Raw genomic sequence first — 15,615 nt, forward strand, 5'->3', positions numbered from 1 at the left:
AATGTTCAAGAAATTAAGAAAATCCATCAGACAAGAACCGTTACAGCACGCGAGCAGGAATCCTCTCGCTTAGCTCCGACGAAACTGAAAACGAGCAGAGAAGTTTTTGTGCTGCGTGAAGCTGCAGCATTTTCTGTTTTTTTTCTCTCTTTTTTTACTATTCTCCAAAGCTGGAGATTTTACATACAAAGCATGCCGAATTAAACACAAGATTCACCAAACTCGTGCCATCCCACCACGTTTGGAGTGATCAGCTCGGCATGCCGAATTAACACACGCAGGAACAGAAATGCAGGATGCAACTAAAACAAACTTAAAAACAACAATGCACACAAGATTACAATGTTGCCATCAACACTGAATACACTGAATACATAAAAGTAGGAAGAACATGAAGGCCTTACTTCATCATCTTTTCATCTTTATTCATAGTAGAAGAAACTGTAATAGAAATACCATCTTTTCATCTTTATTCATAGTAGAAGCAACTGTACCATCTTTTCATCTTTATTCATAGTAGAAGCAACTTTACCATCTTTTCATCTTTATTCATAGTAGAAGCAACTGTAATAGAAATACCTCCCAAGTTCCTTTCATCTTTATTCATAGTAGAAGCACTGTAATAGAAATACCTCCCAAGCAGGAGGAGCAGCATCAACAATCTTATCCTTGACGATCGAAGGTAATTTGAGCGTGAAAGTAATACCACCATTGTTGTGTTCACTGACTTTGATTCTCAGGTAGTTTGAGCGTGAAAGTAATACCATTGCTGTGTTCACTGACTTTTCTTTTCAGTTTTTCCAGATTCTGCGGGTTGCACGTTCCCCCCTTGAGTTCGAGGTGTGTCAGACTCTGCAGCTTACGGACCCCTGAAAGCTTCTCCATGTGAGTGAAGGACCAAACTATCTTTTCAAGCTTATCAGGGTTTCGGTAACCAAAGGTGACGCTGATAATAATATCATCTTCAATGATAAGGTCCATGAGATTCCCAAAACTCCAGAACCGGAGAGCGCCTTCTGCAAATGAATGGTAGCAAAGCCTGAGATAGCGTATGCCATCGAGCCTGCTAAGTACATCGAGGGCGCCCTGATTCAAAAAGGTGTCACGTAGAGTTATCTTGGCAAGGTGATGGAGCTCCTTGATCCTGGGAGGCAACCTGCTTCTGATGCTACAGATGTGTAGGCTCTCCAGAAGCTTTGGAGGTCTCAGTAAAATAGCATCAATAGCATCCCAGTTACCCGGTGGATCCATTCGGATTGACAAGGACCGAAGACATCTATGGAGTTTGTCAACCTGAAGGAATAAATCTATCAAGCTAGCTTTCGTGCCAGATAGAACCACACCCAGCTTCTTCAGGTGCTCGAGTTTGTCACCAATGTTGTTCAGTTCTGTAGCACTGTTGGAAACTTTGACATGGGACAATATCTCCATCTTTTCCATAGTTGCAACAGCACGAGGCACGCAGACAGTGGAGAAGAATTCCTTGGACTTGACAATGTCTTTGCCTGGGCAGACAATAATGCAACCAGCAAGCAGGTGCTTTAGCATTGGCAGCGTTGTGTGGAACACCTGTACCCTTGTTCCTCGGATGTCAAGTGTCTCTAAGAGCCTCAGCTGACCTATTTGCTTGGGCAGTTGGGCAACATCTGTGTTCCGGAGACTTAGATACTTGAGTTTGTGAATCTTGCATACGGTATGGAGGTCGTTTGCCTTGAGGCCCTTACGACCTTCCAAATCGAGTACAGTCAGCAGCAACCTTGAAGTGCTGGAAAGTGAGTTCAAGAACCTTGTGATATTAGAGTTAGCCGGATGGAGTTGCATGCCGTTCCGGATTGAGTAGAGGAGATCCAAGTCAAGTGGCAACTGGTTGTTGAGCAATAGGTCCTCAACTGTCGAAGACTCCCTGTCTATCAAATCGGCAACCACAGGATGCACAGTGCAGCTCTTTACCTTACGTGCACCGCTGAGTCCAGAAGGAACAATAAGCTTCTGTCTGAGCATGGCTTCGAAACAGTGCCCAGCTTCAATCTCTGCACTCGACTGATCCACTTGGGTAATCAAGCCTTGGGCAACCCATCGTCTTAGTAAACTTGCTCTTCGGACGCCATCAGGCATGCTGATTCCACGGGTGAAAACGGTTGAATACCATAAGCAGTTCTTGTAATTATTTGGCAGTGCTTGGTAGCAGAAGGCCATTATTCTGTCCTGCCTCCCATGATCTGTATATTCATTACCAAGGCTTGTATTCAGGACCTGCAACTGGTGTTCCGTCGTTTCAGGATTGTAGTAGAGAGCATGGAGGAACATCTTCATACAGAAGACATCAGGGCAGCATTGGGTGAGGATATTGCACAAAATTCCTTTCAAGTGTCTGTCATCGTATCTGTGGGGAAGCAGGGCGAGCGCTCTGTTGAGGTAAATATCAACGAGAGAGTAGATTACCGGAGGCCCACATTTGGCAGAGTCACAGCAATATTTTGCCATCTTACTATCATTTGTGCAGAGTATTACTGCACTGTCAGAGCAGCCCGTCGAGCTCAACAATTCCAGGACCTGATGCCATAACACTGGGTAATTCAAACCGGAAAGAACAAGCAGCACATTTTCATTGCTCAATTTCTTGGCAAGCCTCTGCCTGTCTTCCGCCTCATTGTCTGTCTCCCTTTCTTTCGGGTGTCTCAGCTTGTCAACCATGGCCTTTGTAATCTCCGAGAGAATCGGAGGTCGTTGGACAGAAACGTGGAGCTCCTCATCATTCCATGGATTACGCCAGTGACTCTTGTAACGCTTGAGCATGGTCTCTCCAACAGCAGCTTCATCCATGCCATCTTGCACACTGATTATGACGACCCTGATATGCTGCTGCTTGTCGCCGCCGTCCGACTGGGGCAGCAGCGGCTGCTGGTCATCACCATCCGACTGGGGCAGTTGCTGCTGCTGCTTGATGCCGCCTCCCGACTGCGGAGGTGGCGGCTGCTCCTTGCCGCCACCCTCCGACTGCAGAGGCGGCGGCTGCTCCTTGTCACCACCCTCCGACTGCAGAGGCGGCGGCTGCTCCTTGTCGCCACCCTCCGACTGCAGAGGCGGCGGCTGCTCCTTGTCACCACCCTCCGACTGCAGAGGTGGCGGCTGCTCCTTGTTGCCACCCTCCGACTGCAGAGGCGGCGGCTGCTCCTTGTTGCCGCCATCTGACTGCAGTGGCAGTGGCAGTGGCAGTGGCTGGTCCTTGTCATCCTGCTTGTCGCTGCCATCAGACTGGAGTGGTGGCTGCAGCTTGACACAGCCTCCTGGTTGCACAGGCGGCGGTGGCTGCTCCTTGTCATCATGCTTGTTGCCGCCATCCAACAGAGGCTGCGGCTGCTGCTTGTCGTCGCTGTTCAACTCCTCCGGTGGCTTCACCTCAACGTAAAGATATTCTGTGAACGGCTTGAGCCGCGAGAGAGCCTCATCCACGCTGCCGTAGTCGCCATACCAGCCATCCTCGAGTATGGCACGCCGGGAAGGATTGTTCCAGCTGCCAGCATTGGTGCGCCTCTGGTTGCGCGGCCTCACACTAGCATCCCTGGGCTCCATTGTGGTGGTCACCTCGACGGGAAGCTGGTGATGAGAAACGGCAATGCCGTACCTCGCCTGCCTCTCACTAATTTCGCGTGCCCGGATCTTGAGCTCGCGGATCCGGGTGACGACCCGGTGGCGAGCTACCATTTCCCAGGGCAGCCAACCGCAACGCGCGCTACCAGACTGCGTGTAGAGCTCAACGCAATTTCTGGAATCGAATGCAAGCTCCATGACCTGCTTCATCCACGGGCGGAGCTGGTAGTCACCGGCAGTGGTACTCCCCTTGTTGGCCACGATGTGGCGGAGCACGTTGTTCATGCTCTCCATCTCTTGCATGATGAACTGCAGGTCCTCACGGACCCTGCCAAGCAGCCGGGCCTCGTCCTGGATGAGGCCCAGCACCAAGTTGACGGCGCCAAATGCTATGTCGGCCATCTCTTCTTCTTAGCTCTAGCTAGCTTATCAATGATCCGCCTATCTTCCGATCGATCAACAGTGGCAGCTGGTAGCTGCTACCATCCGGCCATGGCATGCAATGCAATAGGAGGTAGGAGCAGGAAGCAATTCCCACATATGGTTGATAACCCTCTCCTCTCGTCTCACGGCAGAACAAAACAGGACTGCTTTTGTTTCTTTGTCAGCAGGATACAATTTGTGTTCCAACATTATTCCAGCCTACGGGCCATTTGGAGTCCAGCCATCTCTCTTGTCATAAGCTCCTTGTGCTATTGCCTGCATCTTCTCTGCCCCTTCTACAATCATTTTATGCTTTGCTTGTGATCTGCAAAAGAGCAATTCGGATGGTATCTAACAGCCGCCTGCCCCTGAAGCAAAAGCAGCAGCATTTCTTGCTTTCCAAAGATACCAGCATACAGCTGAACACCCAACAGATAACTAGTCCGGCCCATTTGGATATCTTCAGTTAGAGGCAGAATCTTGAAATTTGATTAATGCTGGGATCAGTGTATTCTTTCTTCCAGCATTAGGCTGTGTTTAGTTCTGCACTAAAATTGGAAGTTTGACTGAAATTGGAAGTTTAAAGAAAAAAGTTGGAAGTTGGTGTGAGTAGAAAAGTTTTGATGTGATGGAAAAGTTGGAAGTTTGAAGAAAAAATTGGGAACTAAACAAGGCCTTAATCAAGTTCATTTGTATTAGTGTATCCCAGCATCAATCAAAATTCATCTGTATCTATTGACAGCTCACTCTCTCCTTCTATGTCTCAAGCTCCTCTCGTATTTATTTTCCAAGGAAAAGATGTTTTGCAAAGTGAGATTGGGTGTCAAAATCAGGGAAAGGGTCATACTAATTCTCATGCTAGCACTCTTTTACTCTTTTAGCTGTACCTTCCGTGAGGGAAGAGGGCATCTTCGCTCTTCTCTATTTTGATCTTCTCCACGAGGTCGCCACTGAAATGTCCACACAAGGAGGAGATGCATTTCCCTATTTGCGCCTCCTTGTGATTCCAAGCCTTGCATCTAGGTAAAGAACAAGCATCTCAATAAAAGGAGCATTCCACGCTGAGTCGCTGACTGACATCCCAACCGCTGCCTCTTACGTGCTGATTACCGAACAGCTCAGTACTCATGTTAATAACACCAAGGTGAGTTGGCTCCTCCAATTTTCATAGCTTGCACATTTGACAATTTGGTACCACGCCGTGAGGATTCCTCATCCGTTGAAGGACCTAAGAACTGAAATCACAAATTCATTGTGTGCAACAAATCAATAAACAGCTCGAGTCACCGATCCCAAATCTTCCCGAATCAATTGGAGTAGAAGAGAGTCTAATCTACTATGTATAGAACTATAGATTGTTGAATACCGACCTTCCTCTTAGATCCTCCATCTCCATGCCCCCTCGGTCCGCGCCATGGCCATGGGACAGTAGGAAGGCCGATGACGGGAGATGGGAGGGCGGGTCACCCCTCGTCGCTGGGCCAGCGCCCGGCGGAGGCCCACCGGAGGTGTGGAGGCGTGGAGAAGGACAGCAGAGCGAGCGACGGCGAGGGCGGCGGCGGCGACCGGCGAAGGCCTGCACGCCTGGATGCATGGATGGAATGCAACGCTAGGGGCTGAAGGGTAGCGGCGTCGCCGGAAGTCGTCGGGATGGCCGAACGGCCGAGCCGCCGCGCCGCCGAGGAGCGCCGCTGCCGCATTGCGTGTCGGCTGTACCAGTGAGCGAGCAGGTCGAGAGAGACGAGAAGTTCGCGAGCTGATAGACTATGGGCCGTGGGCTGGATTGATAATTTTAAAGTCTATATTAGGTTCCTCGACTATGGCTGATAGGCTGAGCTCGAATTTTCTCACCCAACCATAATAAAATTTTAAAATTCAGATATGCCACATAAGTCACATCCGACGTGGTGCCATGTAAGTGCGTCCTAGGTGGCATGATATTGGGTAGATCCACGTCTTTTCATATGAAAAAGAGAGGAGATATATAGAGAGAGAGAGGGAGTGCTCGCAAGACATGACATTCGACAGTGTGTGAAGTAAGCAGTGGTCCATGTCTGCCTACAATCGTGTTCTTTGGATCTAAAGTAGTGACGGAGGACTAGATCCGATGACGCTTCACGGGCTCAAGAGGTGTGAAGACTGAGACCCGCATTTCATGAGCTCAGGTAGCACTGCCATCGAGACCCGCACTAAACTGCCAAGATATGTATACCGCCGGACCCTCATCACTGCCTTTACCCAATGCACGTTGTCATCCGACAAGCTATCGTCATCCTTATCAAATTAATTCTATGTATCTCATCCTGCGTGATGCATATCTCAGGCCTGGACTTTTTGTCAATCGTTCACCCATTTTTTATGAACGGTTAATTAGTTGTTGTAAGGGTTCACCCATTTTTTTTAAGAAAAAAAATACCAATGGCATGAGCTTTGACGAATATATTCAGAAGAATAGAGTTTACATGGTTTTCATTTTTTATATGGTTTTCATTTACATGTTGACCGTGGCAAACTAATCTTCGAACCATTTTTAGGCGTCAGCATCAAAGGAGCAGACAAGTATTACGGCACACAGTTTTTGCATCTTGTGTGGGATGTTGAAATGTGTGTTCCTATGATCAATTGCATGTGTGCCCAGCGGATTCTCAAGACAATCCAGCGAGAGTACAACTGTCTAGTGTTTTGAGTTGAATCCTAAGAACGTGACGAGCAAGCCTATTAATTTTCAACTCTCAACACAACAGTAATATGAGAGACTAAAATATCATGAGTAGGAAACTAGATCATGGCACTCTTGGCATTATTTTGGTAGCAGCGTGTCCTTTTTCTAAAATAACTGAGCTCTTCCTTTATGACAATGAAATAATATTCTGGGCTCAGCTGAATGGGATCGTTTTCACTAAATTTTTTTTGATACGGAGTTCTGGCCTCTGAATAGGTAAAGAGAAGTTCTCGACGGCAAGGAAGGGAACACTGAACTTTCTATGATTTTCAACTAGTTTAACCTATTTAAAATCAGACGATCGAGACGGAACATGCATTTCATATTTCCATGTGAACTCCAACAACTCGACCAAAACGCATACAGATTACAGAATACAGCAGTGGATTTCAGAGCACTACTGCAGCCAACGATCGACCCAGAGATTCACATGAGCAGTATAAATAACATTGCAGACTGGAATTCCTAATCAAACTTAAACCCACAGCCATGGCAGAAACTCCTGCTGCAGCAGCAGCCGTGGAATTCGGGACTCATCCTCGTGACATGTTGACGCTCGACGGGGAACTTTTGCGAGTGCTCATCACCGGCGACAGGGTCCGCTTGGAGGAGATTTTGAGAGAAGCGGGTAGCTATGGTGGCGACGGTGAACACCCTGGGGATGGTGGCAATGGAGGATCACCACCTCATGAAGTTCCTCCATTGGTGGACGGGCACCGCGACCCTCGAAGGGATGGCCCGGAGCTGATCGCGATTAACTTACCCGATCATGCGGCACCAGCCGTGGTGGTGGAGGCAGGGTTGTCGTTGAGCCCAAGGAGATCTTACGGCTATCTGAAGAGGTGCATTGCTGCCTGCAGCTGGAGCTCCATGGCACGCTGGTGTCAAGCCCGAGATGCTCCCGCTCCCCACCCAGCCCGCGGCCGCGGGGTACATCCGCGGCAGCCGATCGCAGTGGCGCCTGCAGCGCGGCACGGAGCGGGCTGCCTTCTCGGAGTGACGAGCAACGGGAACACGGCCCTGCACCTCGTCGCCAGCCGCGGCCACGCCGAGCTCGCGGCGCTCATCCGCGTGAGGGCGCCCTCGCTCGTCGCCACGCGCAACCGGTGCCTCGACACGCCGCTCCACTGTGCGGCGAAGGCCGGGCACCGCGAGGTGGTGGCCCGCCTCCTGGAAACGCCCACCGGCGTGGCCGAGGCTGAGGCGGATCAATTAGCGGCGGCGGCGACGGCGGAGGCGGCTATGCGGGTGAGGAACTGCCTGGGCGCCACCGTCCTGCACGAAGCCGTCCGGCATGGCTACACCGAGGTGGTGCATCTCCTCATGTCAAGGGCGGGCGCGGCTGAGCTGGCCTCCGTAGCATCCGACGACGGCGTCTCGCCGTTGTACTTGGCGGCGACGACCGGCTCGGTGCGCATGGTCCAGGAGCTGCTGCGCATGCTTCGCCCGGCGGATGACGGGAGACGATCACCGGCGTTATTCACTGGCCGGGAGGGACGTACGGCTTTGCATGTTGCAGCAACTAAAAGCGCAGGTAATACGTCATGTACAACTTCTCATAGCTTTATTTATCCTCCTTAAAATTTACTACTCGGGCTTACTACTTATATGCTTTCAGCAGTTATCCTCTCCGCACTTGGCTACCCAGCGTTTACCGTAGGCACGATAACTGGTACACCAGAGGTGCGTCCTTCCCGGTCCTCTCGTACTAGGGAAAGGTCCTCTCAATGCTCTAACGCCCACACCGGATATGGACCGAACTGTCTCACGACGTTCTGAACCCAGCTCACGTACCGCATTAATGGGCGAACAGCCCAACCCTTGGAACCACCTACAACTCCAGGTGGCGAAGAGCCGACATCGAGGTGCCAAACCTTCCCGTCGATGTGGACTCTTGGGGAAGATCAGCCTGTTATCCCTAGAGTAACTTTTATCCGTTGAGCGACGGCCCTTCCACTCGGCACCGTCGGATCACTAAGGCCGACTTTACTCCCTTGTACTCCCTCCATAAAAAAAAAAGACAAATCCTATGTTTTCGTGTCCAACGTTTAACTGTCTGTCTTATATGAAATTTTTTTATAATTAACATTTTCATTTTTGTTAGATGATAAAACATGATTAATACTTTATGCGTGACTTGTCTTTTTAATATTTTTTATAATTTTTTCAAATAAGACAAATGGTTAAACATTGGACACGGAAACCCATAGTTTGTCTTTTTTTGGATGGAGGGAGTAGGTTATAAGGCGTCTATTTTTTGGTCAAACTGATTGAAGTTTGACTAGGTTTGTAAAAAAAATATATTTTCCACCAAGACAAATTTATTATAAAAATATATTCAATTATTAATTTAATGAAACTAATTTGATATTATAAATATTACTATATTTGTCTATAAACTTAATTAAACTTGAAGTAATTTTACTTTGATCAAAATCAAAACGTCTTATAACCTTGGAGGGAATAAAACGGAAGATGCGCATGATGACTGAATACTGATGTCCAATTCATTGGACATTTTGCACTGGCACGTATAGAAGAGCTCTTTTTTTTTTTGTTATTTCAATTACGACAGATTTTTGGGCTGTTGCTTTTGCTTTTCTCACTGAGAAAGTTCCTCCAGAGCTCTCTGAAGAAATATTGTCCTGGGAACCAAGTCTGCTGACAATAATTGATTCGGCCGGGAGGAGTCCCCTTCATTTTGCGATGCAATACGGGAAACTCGATATCATCCGGCTATTCCTAAACAATGAAGCTTCCGTAGCTCGCATTTGTGATAATAATGGTCTGTTTCCTCTGCACCATGCTGCTATCTTGGGGAGTACAGTGATGATCGATGAAATCATGGAGACATGTCCGGACTTCAGTGAATTGGTTGACAATAGAGGAAGAAATTTTCTTCAGTGTGCTGTTGAGCATGGTCAGGACAGTGTAGTTCGCTACATCTGCCAAGACGACAGGTTTGCAATGCTGCTGAATGCCACGGACTCGGAAGGGAATACACCGCTCCATTTGGCTGTCAAATACGCATGCCCAAGGGTTCGCAGTTCACTGTTGCAGACGGTGAGTGTGGAAATACACATTGTCAATAAGGATGGTCTAACTGCTGCAGATCTTGCTCATCGTGCATTGCCTTGCGGCCGGTCGTATTATTTCCTGGTAAAGCATTGGAGTTATCCTTTTCTTATGGGTAATTTTACTATCTTTGAGAAGGTCCCAGTAGATACCATATTTTTTAAGTAAAATACCTTTAGGTACTAACTAGCTCATGTTATTAAAAAGTTTAGTATAAACTCTTTGATACCTCCAGATACTTTCTCAAAGATCGTAAAATTTCTCTTTTCTTATTTCTTATGCTTAGTTGGAACTCTCGATCCTATCATGCATTTACAATAAATTAATCGTGCTTATTTTGATTGTTGTAACTTCAGTAACTCAACTGAGGGTATCCTCAAATATACTATGTGATTCTACGCGCTTTGCTACAGGAACTACTAAGTAATCATTAATATGTTCTCGTTGTCAACAATTGAGCTAGAAGTAAAAATATATTAGCTATTAACAATAAATAAAATTGGATTGCCAAACCACGTTTGAAGAGAAATAAATTTAATAGACTTTGTAGGAAATCATAGATGGAATATTAGATTGTTGGCCAAATTTTGCATCGCAAAAGGTGGAAGGTAAGAAAAAAATGATAAAAAGTTAGGTTTTATTAATAGTAGTTAGGAAAGAAACTAAATAATATCCTATGCTTTGATGCCTATGGATGAATATATGTTGAGTATTATAAATATGATGGATAGATATGTTAAAATATTTTGAAAATAATGTGGGAGGTCATGATGGGATATGCTTGTATGTTGATTTGTACAATTTAGTAAATTAGTTGTAGATCATGTTGTATGCTTGCATGAGTTTTTATATGTAATTATCGCTAGTGGATGATGAGGTGACATATTTACATGTTGACCTTTAGACTTAGTAGGTTGTAACTTGTCGACGAGCTATACCCACCTATGGTATTTGTAAGGTATGGTGATCGTTGAAAACATGGTATATACGAGATCGAGATAAAAGAGACGGGAGATAGGGATTTTTATAAAGGTTCGAGCCCCTTAACTGATAGGTAATAACCCTACTCATGTTAACCCAAGTCGGTGTTGCCTTTATATATCACTCTCACATGAGTACAATATTTGGAATGACCTAATTTAATCTATGTCGACTTGGCCGGCATAGAATTCTTACACGTAGTCAACGGATAGTACAGTTTTCTTTCTTGAATATGAACTCGACGGGATTAGAGATATCTCTAGATCACTCGTGTCAGCTTCTATGGCTTCTATATTAGGTTTGTCTAGATTTGTATTGGCTTGTCTTTGAGTTTTATAAGAAATTAAGATTAAGATGAAATTACTTTTGATTTTTTACTCCTTGAATTTGGCATTCCATTATTCTTGGTTGGGATGAGAAATAGGTGGGAAAAGTAAACGAGGGGTGGTGAGATAAAAAGTAGTACACCAAAAGTATTTATATTTATGGATAAAGTTTAAATGCTAGAAATGGTTATATTTGTAGACGCGGGGCAAATTAAACATCGAGAAAACTCACATATTAACAAAGATTTGACAATTGGTTATATTTGTTGTATTCGTGACCGTATATTGTATTCATAATTCATATTAAATAAAACATGCCGTTGGGAATACCATGGAGTCCTTTTAGTTTTTTTATATAAAAACTAATAACTCTGAAATTTAGGATTAATAAATATAGAACTGTATCCAATTTTTTACTCTCAATTTAGTATATTTGATCCTCTGTTTCATATTATAAGTGGTTTTCACTTTTCATATTATAATTTGTTTTGATTTTTTTCCTAGTCAAACTTTAACCAAATTTATAGAAAATATATCAACATTTCTAACACAAATCAAACATATTATCAAAATATATTAAATATCACATTCAACTAAACTAATTTGATATTATAAAGGTTGCTAATTTTTTTATAAATTTGATCAAATGTAAAAAGGTTTGCTAAAGAAGTCAAAGCAGCTCATAATATGAAACGGAGAGGGTAGTTTTTTTTTAAAAAAAGAATCAGCACGAGATTGTGCTATTTCATTGGATATAGAGGTAAAAAAATACAGCCCCTAGGGGCAAAAGGGAAACTGTACACAAATACAAAGAGGCTATTGCTACGAAGGGAGGAATTCTCCAGGCCGCCTTGCGCCTGCCATGATTCAGATTCTTGCCTCTTTCTTTATTTTCTCCATAAGATTGGGGGCGCTATTTCCTTGTGCTCGAAGATCCGTTGATTTCTTTTCTTCCAGATTTCCCACACAATGAGTAGGGTTAAGGATCGCAGTCCTTTCTTGGGGACTTCCTTTTTTTTTGTTGTTTAGCATGTCTCACCACTCTTGGACGCTTTGGCATGGGTCCCAATGGTTCGGATCCAATTGCTGATAGGCAACCCAGCAGAGAGTAGTAATTAAATTCCGAATTGATTGTAACTTGCAGTGCTCACTTGTTTTGATGTGAGTACACGTACGTCACTGTATTGTTAAAAACAACCAACACATTTAGCATATAACTAAAAAACAAATATTGATAATATCAGTAAGAATAGCTCGTACAATATCCATAACTAACCATAAATATGAATGCATATCTAGTTAGAACTTAAATTCAAGTGGACAAGTTAAAAGAAAAACTAACCAGCTAAGCTATACCCAGTTTCTGACAATGAGCTGCCATAAGGAACTAACCCAAGTGCCTTCTCTAATTGTTTTGGATCTCAACTTTAGAACTATGTAAATTAAATTACACTAAACATTAATTTGTTATATTTGTTTACAGGATCCGCGGGCACTAATGTTGAATTGCATGCACTGGGTGAAAGCACCCCTCACAATAGATGGAAATTCCCCACATGTGGACAACAAATCTGGCCAAGGAGAAGAACCTCAGAAGGAACAAGATGACATGAGGAAAACCGGGACAATCGCGTCGGTTCTGATCGCCACAGTGGCATTCGCGGCAGCTTTCACTGTCCCTGGGGGCTTCATCGCCGACGACCGCCCGCATGCCGGGACAGCGACTCTGGCGAGGCGGTTTGCGTTCAGGTCGTTCGTCATGTCAGACACCATGGCATTCGTCTTCTCCATCGTCGCCACCTGCTTCCTCATATAAGCCGGTGCAACGGAGATTCCACGCAGCCACCGTCTCCGGTATAACTCACTGGCGTCCGGTCTGGTGCCGCTGGCGGCGCAGTTCATGATCGCCGCGTTCGCCTTCGGGTTCCACCTCGTGCTGGGCGTGGCCAATCGCGGGCTCATGATCTTCGTCTATGTCGTCTCCTCGGCTTCAGTCCTCTTGTGCTTTCCAGGCATCTGGATTCCATGGCAACTTGGGCTCGGAAAAGTGATATTGCGGCGAGTCGGATGGCGAGGTCTAGCCAGCGTGCATTCCCGCCCGTCCAGTCTTGGACAACTCTACGATCATCTCCGCTGCAGCTTTTTGCTCGCAAATATCAGAAGTCCATTGTTCGCCGTGCTTATTACTGCCACTTTCGTCATTGCCATCGCACTTGATGTTGCTTTGCCAAACTACTAAACCGAAGAACCTTAAAAATGTACGATCATTGATGTGATGGTAAAATTATGGGTGTATAACTCCACCCAAATGCACAAACAAATATGATTGTCAGATTGTGCACGTTAATTGGTCTAGAGACTGAAAGTAACACTTTTGTTGTGTAAAAGGATTAATTGGGTCAATGCCATTATTAAAGTCTCGCACTAAAAAAATGTCCCTTCAAAGGGTGCCACTAAAACTCTATAAAATTAAAACCATGCCATTATATATATATATATAATATATATATATATATATATATATATATATATATATATATATATATATATATATATATATATATATATATATATATGCCTCAAGCACCTTTGTATTTCGTTTATCATACGATATTTTTGTATGAACCATATTGATATTTTTGTTTTTTTCCTCATAATCGAGATGTGAATCGTGGATTTGAGTATCAACTACAAAATCCTACATCTAGTCGAGAGTTAAAATTTTCATATAAAACATATCTCGATCTAAATTTGTATGAAAAAGTTAAGTTCACATGTCCGAAACCGACACTAATATAACCAGGTCATCGGTAATGGTTCATAGCTAGAGCTAGAAGAGATGAGGCACATATCAGTGCCAGTAGTTTAATTAGGGTTTATAGCTATAACTGGCACTGTTATAGCAACTAACCATCACTAATAAGTGGGATAAGAGCATCTCCAAGAGACTAGCCAAATGGTTCTCCAAGCTAAAATTTGGCTAACTTGGACAAAAAATCAACTCCAACAGACTAGCCAAATGGCTCTCCAAGCCACCTGGCTGGCTAAATTCCCCACCTCACTAGACAAAGTTGGCCAGCCAGGACGGCTTGCCATCCGGCATGGGTCCCACCCCCCCTCTCCTCTCTCTCCCCCTTTCCCCATCCCGTCCCGGCTCCCACCTGCTCGCCGCCCCATCCGCCTAGCGCCGCCGCCGTCGTCCTCCCAGCACCGCCGCAGTCGTCCTCCCGGCGCCGCCGCTGTCATTCTCCGGCGCCGCGTCCAGGTCCCACAGCCGCACATCGTGGCGCGGTGTCTCAATGACCACGTCGTGGAACCTGAACCCCACCACCGCGTGCTTCCCGGGCGTCGCCTCCCCTCCCCCGCCTCCTCCAGCGCTGGCGGCTCGGCGTCGCGCTGCAGCGCCAGGGCGACGCGTCAATGTAACGCTCCGCTTTTCGTGAGATGTTAAAAACTAGTTTGAGAAAATCCTAATTGCGAAAAATTTTGTTCCTTGAGTGTTGTGTCTAAGTCGTGCCATGGATCTCAATTCAATCTCCTGTTGTTCCCTCTCATCGATATCAAAATCCTCCACCTCAAGATTCCAATTCCGACTCAATTAGTCCAAAGGTCAATCGCCCCCTTTGAATCATCGCCAAATACTTCCCTAGATCCAAAATATCAAAAACCCCATCTTGAAAATCCTCCGTCGACTCCTTCCTCTCATCCAGATCCCAATCCCGAAGTCCAAGTCAAATTCCAAGTTCAAATTCTCTTGGAAACAATATCCTCAACAAAAGCCTAATTTGCATCCCTCAAGTTTTGGTGGGCCGAATCCTCTCCCCCGGCCCATCTCCCCCTCTCAACCCGCTCCCCTCGCACGTGCATTGCACGCAGCCGAGCCGAGAAGGAGCGCCGCTCTCTTTCTCTCTCCGTTTCTCTCTCCCGTCAAAGCTCCCCCACCGGCGCCGAATCCCGCCGCCGCCTTTTCGAATTTCGCCGCACCCTCGCGTCGCGCGTGCGCTCGCCCGCGCGTGGCCGACCGCCCGGTCGCCGCCGCGTCAGCCTTGGCCGCCTGCGCCGCGCAGCAGCCCATGCCGCCCTGCCATTCGCTCCACCTGTGCGCGCGTGTGTCCAAGACGTGGAGGCAGAGCCTCGGCTCCCCTCTCTCACACGCTCTCCCTCCTCCCTCTGCTCGCCCAAATTGGCAAGGAGCCAAGCTCCTTTCCCCTCCCCTTTTTGCTTTTTCCCTCTCAGCCCGGCCGCCCATGACCACCTCCTGCTGCTCCTTGACCGCAAGCGCCGCACCAGCCGAGCTCTTTACCACCTAAGTCGGTTTCCTCCCCCAAAACCGACTTCCCGTGCCTATAAAACCACAGACGAGCCCCTCTCCCAAGACTCAACCCCTCCCACTTCACTCTCCACGCTGCCGCGCCACTGTTGCCCCTGCCCTGCAGTCGCCCTCGCCGTCCGTCGCCGAAGCACCAGGGAGACCGGTGCGTGTGAAGGACGCGAGAA

The 15,615-nt window shown here is 46.5% G+C and overlaps 1 protein-coding gene and 1 pseudogene across 1 annotated transcript; one reads left to right on the forward strand and one right to left on the reverse strand.

Annotated features, from left to right (window-relative positions):
- Positions 1-47: 47 nt before the first annotated feature.
- On the reverse strand, positions 48-5,755 carry LOC127779749 (disease resistance protein PIK6-NP-like). Its single transcript, XM_052306644.1, has 2 exons — positions 5,385-5,755; positions 48-5,249 (listed from the first exon to the last, which is right to left on the reverse strand). Exon 2 carries the CDS (start codon positions 3,991-3,993, stop codon positions 721-723), a length of 3,273 nt encoding a protein of 1,090 aa, XP_052162604.1. The 5' UTR covers positions 3,994-5,249; positions 5,385-5,755; the 3' UTR covers positions 48-720.
- Positions 5,756-7,225: 1,470 nt separating this feature from the next.
- Positions 7,226-13,357, forward strand: LOC127780270 (ankyrin repeat-containing protein At5g02620-like; annotated as a pseudogene).
- The last annotated feature ends 2,258 nt before the right edge of the window (positions 13,358-15,615 follow it).

The sequence above is a fragment of the Oryza glaberrima genome, chromosome 7 (genome assembly GCF_000147395.1).
Source record: "Oryza glaberrima chromosome 7, OglaRS2, whole genome shotgun sequence".
NCBI classification, from domain to species: Eukaryota; Viridiplantae; Streptophyta; class Magnoliopsida; order Poales; family Poaceae; genus Oryza; species Oryza glaberrima.

Coding starts and splice junctions, on each gene's coding strand:
- LOC127779749 (XM_052306644.1), bottom strand. CDS start 3,993: ATGGCCGACATAGCATTTGGCGCCGTCAACTTGGTGCTGGGCCTCATC.